General features: G+C 42.6%; 1 protein-coding gene across 4 annotated transcripts in view; it reads left to right on the top strand.

Moving 5' to 3' along the window:
- Positions 1-1,611: 1,611 nt before the first annotated feature.
- Positions 1,612-12,095, top strand: part of LOC124004747 (sodium channel subunit beta-3-like) — a 28,485-nt gene continuing 18,001 nt past the window's right edge. For 2 of the 4 annotated variants that reach the window (XM_046313482.1, XM_046313480.1), the window contains exon 1: positions 1,613-1,726. In XM_046313482.1, the coding sequence (XP_046169438.1) occupies positions 1,677-1,726 (50 nt within the window). In that variant the 5' untranslated portion in view covers positions 1,613-1,676. Of the gene's footprint in view, positions 1,727-12,095 lie in introns of all 4 variants that reach the window. The other 2 variants (XM_046313481.1, XM_046313483.1) reach the window with 2 other exon arrangements.

The raw sequence follows: 12,095 nt of genomic DNA, 5'->3' as shown, positions 1-12,095 counted from the left end.
TATTCAAAGTTAAATATACTGTAATGATGAGTGCAGCAAGCAGACTTTTGCCTTACTTTTACAGGCAAAGAGGGACACCTCACTGAATTCAGACCAGCCTCCTGGGAAGTTAGAGGGGGACTTTCTCAATGTCTCTGTCCCCACTGAAAGCCCGTTGTCAGAGCACCTCTTGTCAGACAGGTTTGTGTTACACTTTTGAGAATTACTTCATGAAAATTGTAAAATCGTATTAAACGGGGATGAGCCAGTGCCAGCTAGACGACAGTCCAGAGGAAAAGGAGCACACCAGAGAACACCCAGAGCCAGACAACCATAGAGCAGAAGGTCAGGAGGAACACAGTAATTATCCAGACCATGAAGATCTAGAAAGGAGGGTACCAAAGAACCATAAACAAGAAGATAACCAGAGCCCATACAATCAGGAAGTAGAAAGCTAGGGATCAAGCAGTCAGATGACACCCATGGGTAAAAAAGGCTACACAGAACTAGATGTATGGGAATGAGCCAGTCAGAAGCATGTGCAAATGGAGCACTATTGAAGTGTGTGGTTTTGGTATGATTTGTCTTCTTGTGATTTTGTCAATCACATCTGATTTAATCAAACTGGTCATTTTCATGGGACTGATATTTATTAAAGATATGAATTATGCTTGTGCCATACCACTTCTATCACAATGTCGCCAAGTAGAAATACTTCCCAGGTCATCGGCCCTCCATATCTTTCAGGCTTCAGCCACCATTGTCAAATCAAAACATCACCGTTTCATTGAATGACCAGTCTGCTCTGGCGCCTGCTTCTCTTTGTTTCAACCCAACATCTTTGGACGAGTGACCCAGAACGTTTTAAGAGTATTTATTCATATTTTATTACACAATATTCTTTCTTCCATTAATGGTCATATCCCTCTCTCTCCGAGCAGCGGTAAATGTATTATCATCGCTCCAACCCCTGGACCCGTTCCAGGCTGAGTAATCCAGACAATAGTCACTCTGCTAATAGAGAGGGAGTATTCCTACAGGTGGGTGGGGATGGGGGGGGGGTAGACTGTGAGCAGATTTAGGAGGTCTGTGGCCAATCGTCAATGGCTATCAGTATCAGTGCCCACAACTCGGTGCGAAGTCTCGGTTTAGTTCCATAGGCTGACTCAGCCTGACAGACCCTATCATGGAGATTAGAAACAATGTCTGACTAAAAATCATATCTCATACCACCCAGGATCTGACTACTTGTCATACCTCTCTCAGCTGGAACTGTGCTCGTAGAAAAAGGGTTGCCAAAGGGTTCTTTGTGGAGCGGTAACCCGCAGAAGCCTTTATGGTTCGAGGTTGCACCTTTCCTTCAAAGAGTGTAAACCTGCATACATCTTTCTCATGTACGGATTTGCAATATTACAATATTATTTCTGCTCCGGTTGCTTAAACGAGAACAACAGTGATATTTATAGAAAGCAAAGCCCTGTGTATGTTTTTGTCCTCAGGTTGGCATAATGTTACCTTTTGCCAGCTGCTAGTGGAGCCCACAACTATTCCTGTCCCTTCACTGTCTGTCGATAACAAATGGACAGACAGCTGCAAAACATAGTCCATGATACAAACACAAAATACTTTTTTCAAATGTTATTTGAACTTGTTTGGTCATTACAGTTTTGTTTGGAGCAGCACATATTTTTGAGGAAATGCGTTTGATAAGTAAGATTTTTCAGGATCCTATGGATACAGACTCACTGTAAGTGTTGCTATTTGATTTAATTTGGGGGCGGGGGATAATGCTGTGTTAAATACAATTAAAAAGTTATATTTGCTGCAGTATTAAAATCTCTAATTGTGGTCCATAAATATTGAAATTGATGAGTATATCAGTGATGCCACAAAAAAAGATGCTCAATAACAATGATCAGACCCTTCTAAATCTATCCTCCTCTTCATGTAGGAGTGTGTAAACCCCATATGCATGTTTTGTATTGAACATCTGAACTACACCACTGGGGATAAGCATGTAGTCTACTTCTCAGTAATTTAGCACTGAGTTTCAATAATTTAAAATGTTTCTATAGTTGCTGGCCAGATTTCGCAGTTAAGTTCCAACATTTCCCATTAGTGTCCACATGCTGTAATCATGTTGTAATCTTGAAATCCCTCCAAATCCCCGAAACTCTGTTCACTTGCCCCGGACACCATGCAGTAGTAAACATAAGTTAGGGTTTTATAAACGTTGGATCAAAGCGTTTTAATGTTTAAAAAAAATGTTTTTAAATGTTTTACTAAATTCTTTTAATGTTTGTTTTTGAGGGAAAACATATAAGTTTGTAAGAATATTTTTTAATAATATACATATATATATAAACACATATATATATATATTTGTTGTATATATTTGTTTTTGTTTTTACAGCAAATGTCTTTCTTATTGGACAGTACAGTACCTTCCTGTTTCACTCTGTTCCAAAAAAAACAAACATTTTCTCCTTACTGAACTCCACCCACTTGTGGTGAGCCTCATAGTTGTGCTAGTTATCATTTTTGGTCATCCCAATTCACAGTCTCATATTTCTACTGAGCCAAAGTGTCACTTGACCAGTGCATCCACTTACCAGTTGGGTGTCAATATCCAATCAGTCTACTTTACCGTAAGTAGGCCACCAGTGATTGCTTGTATTTGCTTGGTGTGCATTACCACCACCCTCAAAGCTTAGTGTTGTGTGTACCTTTATTAGGACATGATCACTTGATTTTCACACTACACAGTACCCACTGAGGTCAATAAAAAAAATTCTTATTGGTCACATGCAGATGTTATTGCGGTTGTTTGCGAGTGTAGCAAGTGTAGCAAAATACATGTGTTTCAAGCTCAAACAGTGCAGTAATATCTAATAATTCACATCAATATACACACAATACAGACACATCTAAGTAAATGAATGGAATTAAGAATATATAAATATATCGACAAGCAATGTCAGAGCGGCATAGACTAAGATACAGTAGAATAGAATAGAATACAGTATATACAAATTAGATGAGTAATGCAAAATATGTAAACATTATTCAAGTCATTAGTGTTCCATTTATTAAAGTGACCAGTGATTTCAAGTCTATGTATATAGGAAGCAGCCTATATACATATGTGCCACTGATGGCTATTTAACTGATGGCCTTGAGATTGAAGCTGTTTTTCAGTCTCTCGGTCCCAACATTGATGCACCTGTACTGACCTCACCTTTTTTATTTTTATTTATTTCACCTTTATTTCTGAATGATAGCGGGGTGAACAGGCAGAGGCTCGGGTGGTTGTTGCCCTAGATTATCTTTTTGGCCTTTCTGTGCAGTTGCCGTACCAGGCGGTGATACAGCCCGACAGGATGCTCTCAATTGTGCATCTGTAAAAGTTTGTAAGGGTTTTAGGTGCCAAGCCGAATTTCTTCAGCTTCCTGAGGTTGAAGAGGTGCTGTTGTGCCTTCTTCACCAGGCTGTCTGTGTGGGTGGACCATTTCAGTTCGTCAGTGATATGTACGCCGAGAAACGTGAAGCTTTCCACCTTCTCCACTGCGTTCCCGTCGATAGTCCACTGCTGTTTCCTGAAGTCCAAGATAATTGCTTTTGTCTTGTTGAGTAAGAGGATGTGCGCTCCTTTTTTAGTCCGTGATTGTCTGTAGACCCTGCCACATACGTCTCGTGTCTGAGCCGTTGAATTGTGACTCCACGTTGTCTCTATATTGATGTTTTGCTTGTTTGATTGCCTTACGGAGGAAATAACTACACTGTTTGTATTCTACCATATTCCCAGTCACCTTGCCATGGTTAAATGTGGTGGTATGCGCTTTCAGTTTTGTCCGAATGCTGCCATCTATCCACAGTTTCTGGTGAGGGTAGGTTTAAATAGTTACAGTTGGTACAACATCTCCTATACACTTCCTGATAAACTCAGTCACCGTATCAGTATATTTGTCAATGTTATTCTCGGAGGCTAACATATCCCAGTCAGCGTGATCAAAACAATTTGGTCAGACCAGCTTTGAATAGTGAGTTTCTGCCTATAGGAAGGGAGGAGAAAAAGGGAGTCATGGTCAGATTTGCCGAATGAAGGGTGGGGGGGGGTCCTTTTAGGCATCCCGGAAGTTGGAGTAGCAGTGGTTGAGTGTTTTAGCAGTGCGAGTACTACAGTTGTTGTGCTGATGGAACTTCGGCAGCACTTTCCTCAAATTTGCTTTGTTAAAATCCCCAGCTACAATAAATGCAGCCTCACTATATGCGGCCTCAGTTTACATAAAGTCCAGTGAAGTTCTTTGAGGGCCATCGTTGTATCGGCTTGAGGGGGAATATACACTGCTGTGTCCATAACCGAAGATAATTATCTTGGGATGTAATAAGGTCGGCATTTGATTGTGAGGGATTCTAGGTCGGGTGAACAAAATGACTTGAGTTCCTGTATGTCATCACAATCATACCATGAGTAGTTAATCATAAAACATACACCCCCTTCTTCTTCTTCACGGAGAGATTTATTTCTGTTTGCGCGATGAATTGTGAACCCAACTGGCTGTACGGACTTGGATAGTAAATCCCAAGAGAGCAATGTTTCAATCCCTGATGTCGCTCTGGAAGGAAATCCTCACACTCAGCTCTTCAACTTTATTATCCAGAGACTGAACAGTACAGAGTAATATACTCGGAAGTGGTGGGTGATGTGCGAACCTCCCGAGTCAGTCTAGAAGTCCACTCTGAGTACATCTTATCCGCGGACGATGTTCTGGGTCAGCCTCTGGAATAATTTCAATTGCCCTCGGGGTTACGGACAAAGGATCTGATTCAGGAAAGTTGAATATTCCTGGTTGTAATGCTGGTAATACTGGCGAGTTACCGTCGCTCTGATATCCAAAAGTTATTCCCGGCTGTATGTAATAACACAAAAATGTGTCTGGCCTAATAATGTAAGAAATAACATATAAAAAAAACAAAATACTGTGAAGTTGCCTCGTGGCTAGAAGCGCGGCTACCCTCTCTATCGGAGACATTCAACGTCTATTCCACGTTGGTTTCACATAATTCTGTGGAATCAACGTTGATTCAACCAGTGTGTGCCCATTGGGTAGGAACGAATCCATTTGTTTTGTTCTTAGAATGGAGAATGATAAACAAACCAGTGTGGTTTCTTCTCAGAGCTGAGCTTCTCCTGTGTTAGTCTAAGGGTTTTTCCTTTTCTCTGCCGTGTTCTCGTCATCCGGTCCTTGTGCATCACTGTTGCCATGGTTCCCTTATCTCTGGGATGTGGCAGTGGCAGCCACCAGGCCTGCCATATTTAGTGTTTCTGAGACACCCAGCCTGCTGGGAACAACACACTGCTTATTCTCCACTTCCATTTTCATTGTTTATGTGTTTTCATTAGAAATAATATGCCGTGGGATTAGTCATTAAAATGATGATTGCTGCCTACTTGCCTGATGCCATGGATATATCAGCCATGTGCTCTGATATTTAAACAGTGAAAAAAATGTATGACATACAACATCCATAGAAATAGAATGGCAACATACTCCAAATGAAATTTGTAATCCATGGTAGAAAGCTGAAATCATTAAACCTATGGTATACTTTGAGGTAAGCCTTTCTTATTCCTCCATGCACACATACTGTACATCGGCCACTAGATTAAACACAGTGATCTCATTGTTAAGAGTACACTGAATTTTTTTCATTTGAGCACTACAAATACACTGTATCTGTTTCATGAAGTTGAATGGAGTTTTAAGATATCTTCACTGGATAAACCTTTGATTTTGTCCCCCCCCAGATTAAGAACATTGAAGAACAATCGAGAGTTTAAGAGGTCGACGTGCCATAGAGAAATGTAGAAATACTGGTTAGAAGATTTCGGAATAAATATCACAATAGCTTTACTTGAGATGCTGGGTTCAGAATGAACTGTATTTATGCAATGTATGGAATACTCACACACACAGTACCATCCATTACAGTACAAATCTGATTTATCATATTCCATATTTCAATGCCTAACAGTTCGTTAAACAACGTAGTCTTTCCTAAATAAATGTCTAGGAAGGCAAACATAATTCATACTCAATGTGACTCATGGAGAATAATGGGTATAGTTGATACCATGCCGATCCTTCATAAGTACTTTAGCGCCACGTCTCAAAAGGTACACTATTCCCTATAAGTGTACTACATTTGACCAGGGCCCATAGTGTCCTCTGGTCAAAGGTAGTACACTATATTGGGAACAGGGTGACATTTGAGATGCAACCCAGGCTTCTTTCACACTGGTGTGTGGGTGAACTGGTTGGGGGGGTAATGACTGCTCTCAGAGGTAATGGCAGAGAGAAGCAGTGAAGCAGAATGGAATAAAACATAATCGAAAAACTCATCGCTTTGTGTCAAATGCAGATTACGTTTTATGTAGATGAAAGGTCATTGCATCATCCTGCTATAAGCACCAAATCTGAGCGAGAATCATGGGGATTGTAAGGTTGCATTAGAAGCTCTGTAGGCTGGTTTTTCTTGGTATGCTCAGAATGATGTGTTTTTCAATGGCCTACACATGCCCTAGTTTAATGCCCTACACATACCGTACACACCGATGTCAGAGTATACATTAAATCAAGAGTTAAAGATCTATTCCAGGGTGATCTTTGAGCTCTATCACTGCTGTGTGATCCTTTGGAGATGCCTGAGGGGGTGAAGACAAATATATGTGCTTCACTGATCTGTATTAAATGAGTGGCTATGAGTAAGCACTCTCCTTCCAGATGCTCAACAACATTACAGAACATTTGTGTGGTTGTGGTGGTACATTGGATGTCTGTTGTCATTTTTGTTCATAAGTCTTAAATTATTTGTACGAGAGGACCTCGCACTTGCAACTCATAACATTAACGTTGAATCGCCCTTCAGAGAAATTCCCTCCTCTACATTTTTTGGTGGTAAAAAAGTTAGAATTGGATGTGTTTATAGGGCACCCGAACTGACATTGATAGTTTTAATGATGCCCTTGCATCAAGATTGTTTTTAAGGTGTCGACCGGTTGCACCCTCTACAACCATAATAATATTATTATTATTTTACCCTGCTGGTCATCTCTGAACGTTTGAACATATTGGCCATTTATAATCTCAACCCAGCACAGCCAGAAGAGGACTGGCCATCCCTCAGAGCCTGGTTTCGTCCTAGGTTCCTGCCTTTGTATGGAGTTTTTCCTAGCCACCATGCTTCTACATCTGCATTGCTTGCTGTTTGGGGTTTTAGGCTGGTTTCTGTATAGCACTTTGTGACATCGTGTTAAAAGGGCTCACTGACATCAGGCTTTTTGAATACTTTATACACCAGCTGTCTATATCTCCTCAACTACAAAGCCCACAAAAGTGACCAGTTCATCGGTCATCCTTATTAGTAATATTTTTACTGATTAATTGAATAATGTGGCAAAAACAGGTACACTTTATACTGTCATTTATGGCCAATTTCCAATATTCCACTTCTCTTTGTCAGCTAGAAAAATGTACAAATGAATAGGTGGGAATGAATAGTAGCATTAAATGTAGAATATTTGACCAAAGTATTTACCGAGCACTTGAATATGTTGATTGATGATATTTAATGGGAAAAGTTTTATAATAATTTACTGTGGAGTCTCCTTTACCCGACTTTTCTCACATCCTTCAATTCTGTATTTCAGCGCTGCTTTCCCTTATTCAGACCTCATACGAGAGCAGCAGATTGGTTCTGGAAACAATCGTTTACAACCTGTCTCCAAAAACCCTCAGTAAAAAAAGTTTCTCAAAAATCCTCCCCCTCTTGAATTCTGACAATTCAAAATATACTCAACAAAAATATAAACGCAGCATGTAGTGTTGGTATCATGTTTCATGAGCTGAAATAAAATTTGTTTACATGCCTGTTCGTGACCATTTCTCCTTTGCTAAAATAATCCATACACCTGACCGGTGTGGCATATCAAGAAGATATTATTAAACAACATGAACATTACACAGGTGCACCTTGTGCTGGAGGCAACAGCTGCAGCTGTACACAGCCCATCTGTAAATAGTAGCCCAGTGGTTAGAGCATTGGACTAGTAACCGGAAGGTTGCATGTTCCAACCCCCGAGCTGACAAGGTACAAATCTGTCGTTCTGCCCCTGAACGGGCAGTTAACCCACTGTTCCTAGGCCGTCATTGAAAATAAGAATTTGTTCTTAACTGACTTGCCTGGTTAAATAAAGGTAAAATAAAAAATCCCCATACTGTGTTAATTTACTTTTTTACTCTTTTGCACACCAGTATTTCTACTTGCACATCATCTGCACATCTATCACTCCAGTGTTAATTTGCTAAACTGTAATTACTTCACTACTATGGCCTATTTATTGCCTTACCCCCTCACACCATTTCAACACACTGTATATAGACTTTTTCTATTGTGTTATTGACTGTACGTTTGTTTATTCCATGTGTAACTCTGTGTTGTTGTTTGTGTCGCACTGCTTTGCTTCATCTTGGCCTGGTCGGAGTTGCAAATGAGAACTTCTTCTCAACTGGCCTACCTGGTTAAATAAAGGTGAAAAAAAAAAAAATTGCAGTTTTGTAAGACAACAGAGTTTTTAGGGAGCGTGCAAATAGCATGCTGACTGCAGGAATATCCACCAGAGCTGCTGGCAGAGATTTGAATGTTAATTTCTCTACCGAAAATCACCTGCCATGTCGTTTTAGATCATTTAGTGGTACGTCCAACCGGTCTTACAACCGCAGACCAGGTGTAACCATGCCAGCCCAGGACATCCACACCAACTTCTTCATTCACCTTCTTCTGAGACCAGCCACCTGGACAGCTGATGAAACTGAGGAATATTTATCTCTGTAATTAAAGCCCTTTTGTGGGGGAAAACTCTGAATTGGCTGGGCCTGGCTCCCCAGTGGGTGGGACTATGCCCACCCATGACTGCGCCCCTGACCAGTCATGTGAAATCTATAGATTAGGGCCTAATGAAGTTATTTCAGTTGACTCATTTCGTTATATGATCTGTAACTCAGTAAAATCGTTGAAATTATGCATGCTGTGTTTATATTTTTGTTCAGTATAGTATAACAACACATTTATCCATTATCCATCTATCCACAAAAATATACTAGCAAATTACAAGAATATGCAAACAATATAAAGTCAACATGGAAAATCATCATATGTTGAACAAGAAAAAGTCTTCTTCAGCTCTCCCATCTCAATTCAATGTTGGAAGTAAGACCTAGGGTGAACCTATGTTATTTTATGTGAATTTAATAACTTTTTGTGAACTGCACAGTAGTCTCCTCCATGTAGCCTAACTCTCATGCACACACACAAAACAAATGTATTACAGTACACTGAATCTATTATGCTTTGTTTTAATTGATTGAACAAACTTTATTGTACACACACTGTCACGATCGTCTGAAGAAATGGACCAAAGCGCAGCGTGGTGGCGTACATTTCTTTATTTATAAAATGTCGCCAACAAAAACAATCAAAACAACCATGAAGCTTATGAGGGCTACAGAGCCACTAACAAAGACAACTTCCCACAATAACAAAAGTGAAAAAGGCTGCCTAAGTATGATTCCCAATCAGAGACCAATATTGACAGCTGTCCCTGATTGCGAACCATACCCAGCCAAAACATAGAAATAAGAACATAGAATGCCCACCCAAATCACACCCTGACCAAACCAAAATAGAGATATAAAAAGGCTCTCTAAGGTCAGGGTGTGACCCCCCCAAACCCCCACAAAGATGCAGACTCCGGCCGCAAAACCTGAACCTATAGGGGAGGGTCTGGGTGGGCATCTATCCGCGGTGTCAGCTCTGGTGCGGGACATAGACCACGCTCCACCTCTGGCTCACCCCACTTTGGTAGCGCCGAACTGGGGACCCTCGTTGCGGGCCCCAGACTGGAGACCGTCGCTGGAGGCTCCGGACTGGAGACCGTCGCTGGAGGCTCCGGACTGGAGATCGTCGCTGGAGGCTCCGGACTAGAGATCGTCGCTGGAGGCTCCGGACTGGAGACCGTCGCTGGAGGCTCCGGACTGGAGATCGTCGCTGGAGGCTCCGGACTAGAGATCGTCGCTGGAGGCTCTGGACTGGAGCTCGTCGCTGGAGGCTCCGTACCATGGATCGTCGCTGGAGGCTGCGTGCCATGGATCTCCATTGGAGACTGCATGCCATGGATCGTCACTGGAGGCTGTGTGCCATGGATCGTCACTGGAGGCTGCGTGCCATGGATCATTACTGGAGGCTTCGTGCCATGGATCATCACTGGAGGCTTCGTGCCATGGATCATCACTGGAGGCTTCGTTTGTGCAGCAGGCACAAGACTCACCAGGCTGGGGAGACACACAGGAGGCCTGGTCCATGGATCAGGCACAGGACTCACCAGGCTAGGGAGACACACAGGAGGCCTGGTCTGTGGAGCAGGCACAGGACTCACCGGGCTGGAGAGACACACTGGAGGCCTGGTGCGTGGAGCAGGCACTGGATATACTGGGCCGAGGAGGCGCACTGGAGGTCTGGAGCGTAAGGCTGGCACCACCCTTCCTGGCTGAATGATCAACCTAGCACGGCAACTGCGGGGTGCTGGCACAGGAAGTACTGGACTGTGGAGACGCACTGGAGACACAGTGTGCAGAGCCGGCGCAGGATATCCTGGGTCGTAGAGACGCACTGGAGGCCAGGAGTGCTGGGCCGGCACCATCCGTCCTGGCTGGATGCCCACTCTAGCCTGGCCGAGGAGCTGGGTTATAGCGCACCGGGCTGTGAACGCGCACTGGAGACACAGTACGCTCCACCGCATAACACAGTGCCTGACTAGTACCACGGTCCCCACGGTAAGCACGAGGAGTTGGCTCAGGTCTCCAACCTGACTCAGCCAATCTCCTCGTGTGGCTGCCTCTCGGGCTTGCTTCGTTGCCGTGACTCCTGGTATCGTTGTCGTTCCTCCCTCGCTACTTCCGCCTGTTTCCATGGCAGGGTCTTGTCCCCTGCCATAACCTGCTCCCATGTCCAAGATGTCCTCCACTCTTTCTTCTCCCGGGCCCAGGATCCCTGCTGCTCCTGGCCACACTGCTTGGTCCTTTGAAGGTGGGAAGTTCTGTCACGATCGTTTGAGGAAGTGGACCAAAGCGCAGCGTTGTGAGCGTACATTTCTTTATTTATAAAATGTTGCCAACAAAAACAAGAAACAACCAAAATGACCATGAAGCTTACGAGGGCTACAGTCCATTAACAAAGACAACTTCCCACAATAACAAAAGGGAAAAAGGCTGCCGAAGTATGATTCCCAATCAGAGACAACGATAGACAGCTGTCCCTGATTGAGAACCATACCTGACCAAAACATAGAAACACAAAACATAGAAATCAGAACATAGAATTCCCACCCAAATCACACCCTGACCAAACCAAAATAGAGACATAAAAAGGCTCTCTAAGGGCAGGGTGTGACACACACACACACACACATGCTGTACATATACAAGTACCAGTTAAAGGTTTGGACACACCTACTCATTCAAGGCTTTTTCTTTATTTTTTATTATTTTCTACATTGTATAATAATGATAATGAAGACATCAATACTATGAAATAACACATGGAATCATGTAGTAACCAAAAAAGTGTTAAACAAATCTAAATATATTTTATATCTTAGATTCTTAAATTTAGCCATCTTTCGCCTTGATGACAGCTTTGCACACACTTTGCATTCTCTCAACCATCTTCACCTACAATGCTTTTCCAACAGTTTTGAAGGAGTTACCACATATGCTGAGCACTTGTCTGCTTTTCCTTCACTCTGCGGTCCAACTTATCCCAAACCATCTCAATTGGGTTAATGTCTGGTGAATGTGGAGGCCAGGTCATCTGATGCAGCACCCCATCACTTATGCAGCCTTACACAGCCTGGGGGTGTGTTTTGGGTCATTGACCTGTTGAAAAACAAATGATTGTCCCACTAAGTGCAAACCAGATGGGATGACATATTGCTGAAAAATGATGTAGTAGCCATGCTGGTTAAGTGTGCCTAAATCACAGACAGTGTCACCAGCAAA

This window comes from Oncorhynchus gorbuscha, linkage group LG19 (genome assembly GCF_021184085.1).
Source record: "Oncorhynchus gorbuscha isolate QuinsamMale2020 ecotype Even-year linkage group LG19, OgorEven_v1.0, whole genome shotgun sequence".
Taxonomy (NCBI): domain Eukaryota; kingdom Metazoa; phylum Chordata; class Actinopteri; order Salmoniformes; family Salmonidae; genus Oncorhynchus; species Oncorhynchus gorbuscha.
Note: the sequence above shows the minus strand (reverse complement) of the source record. Positions and strands in the feature narration are given on the sequence as shown.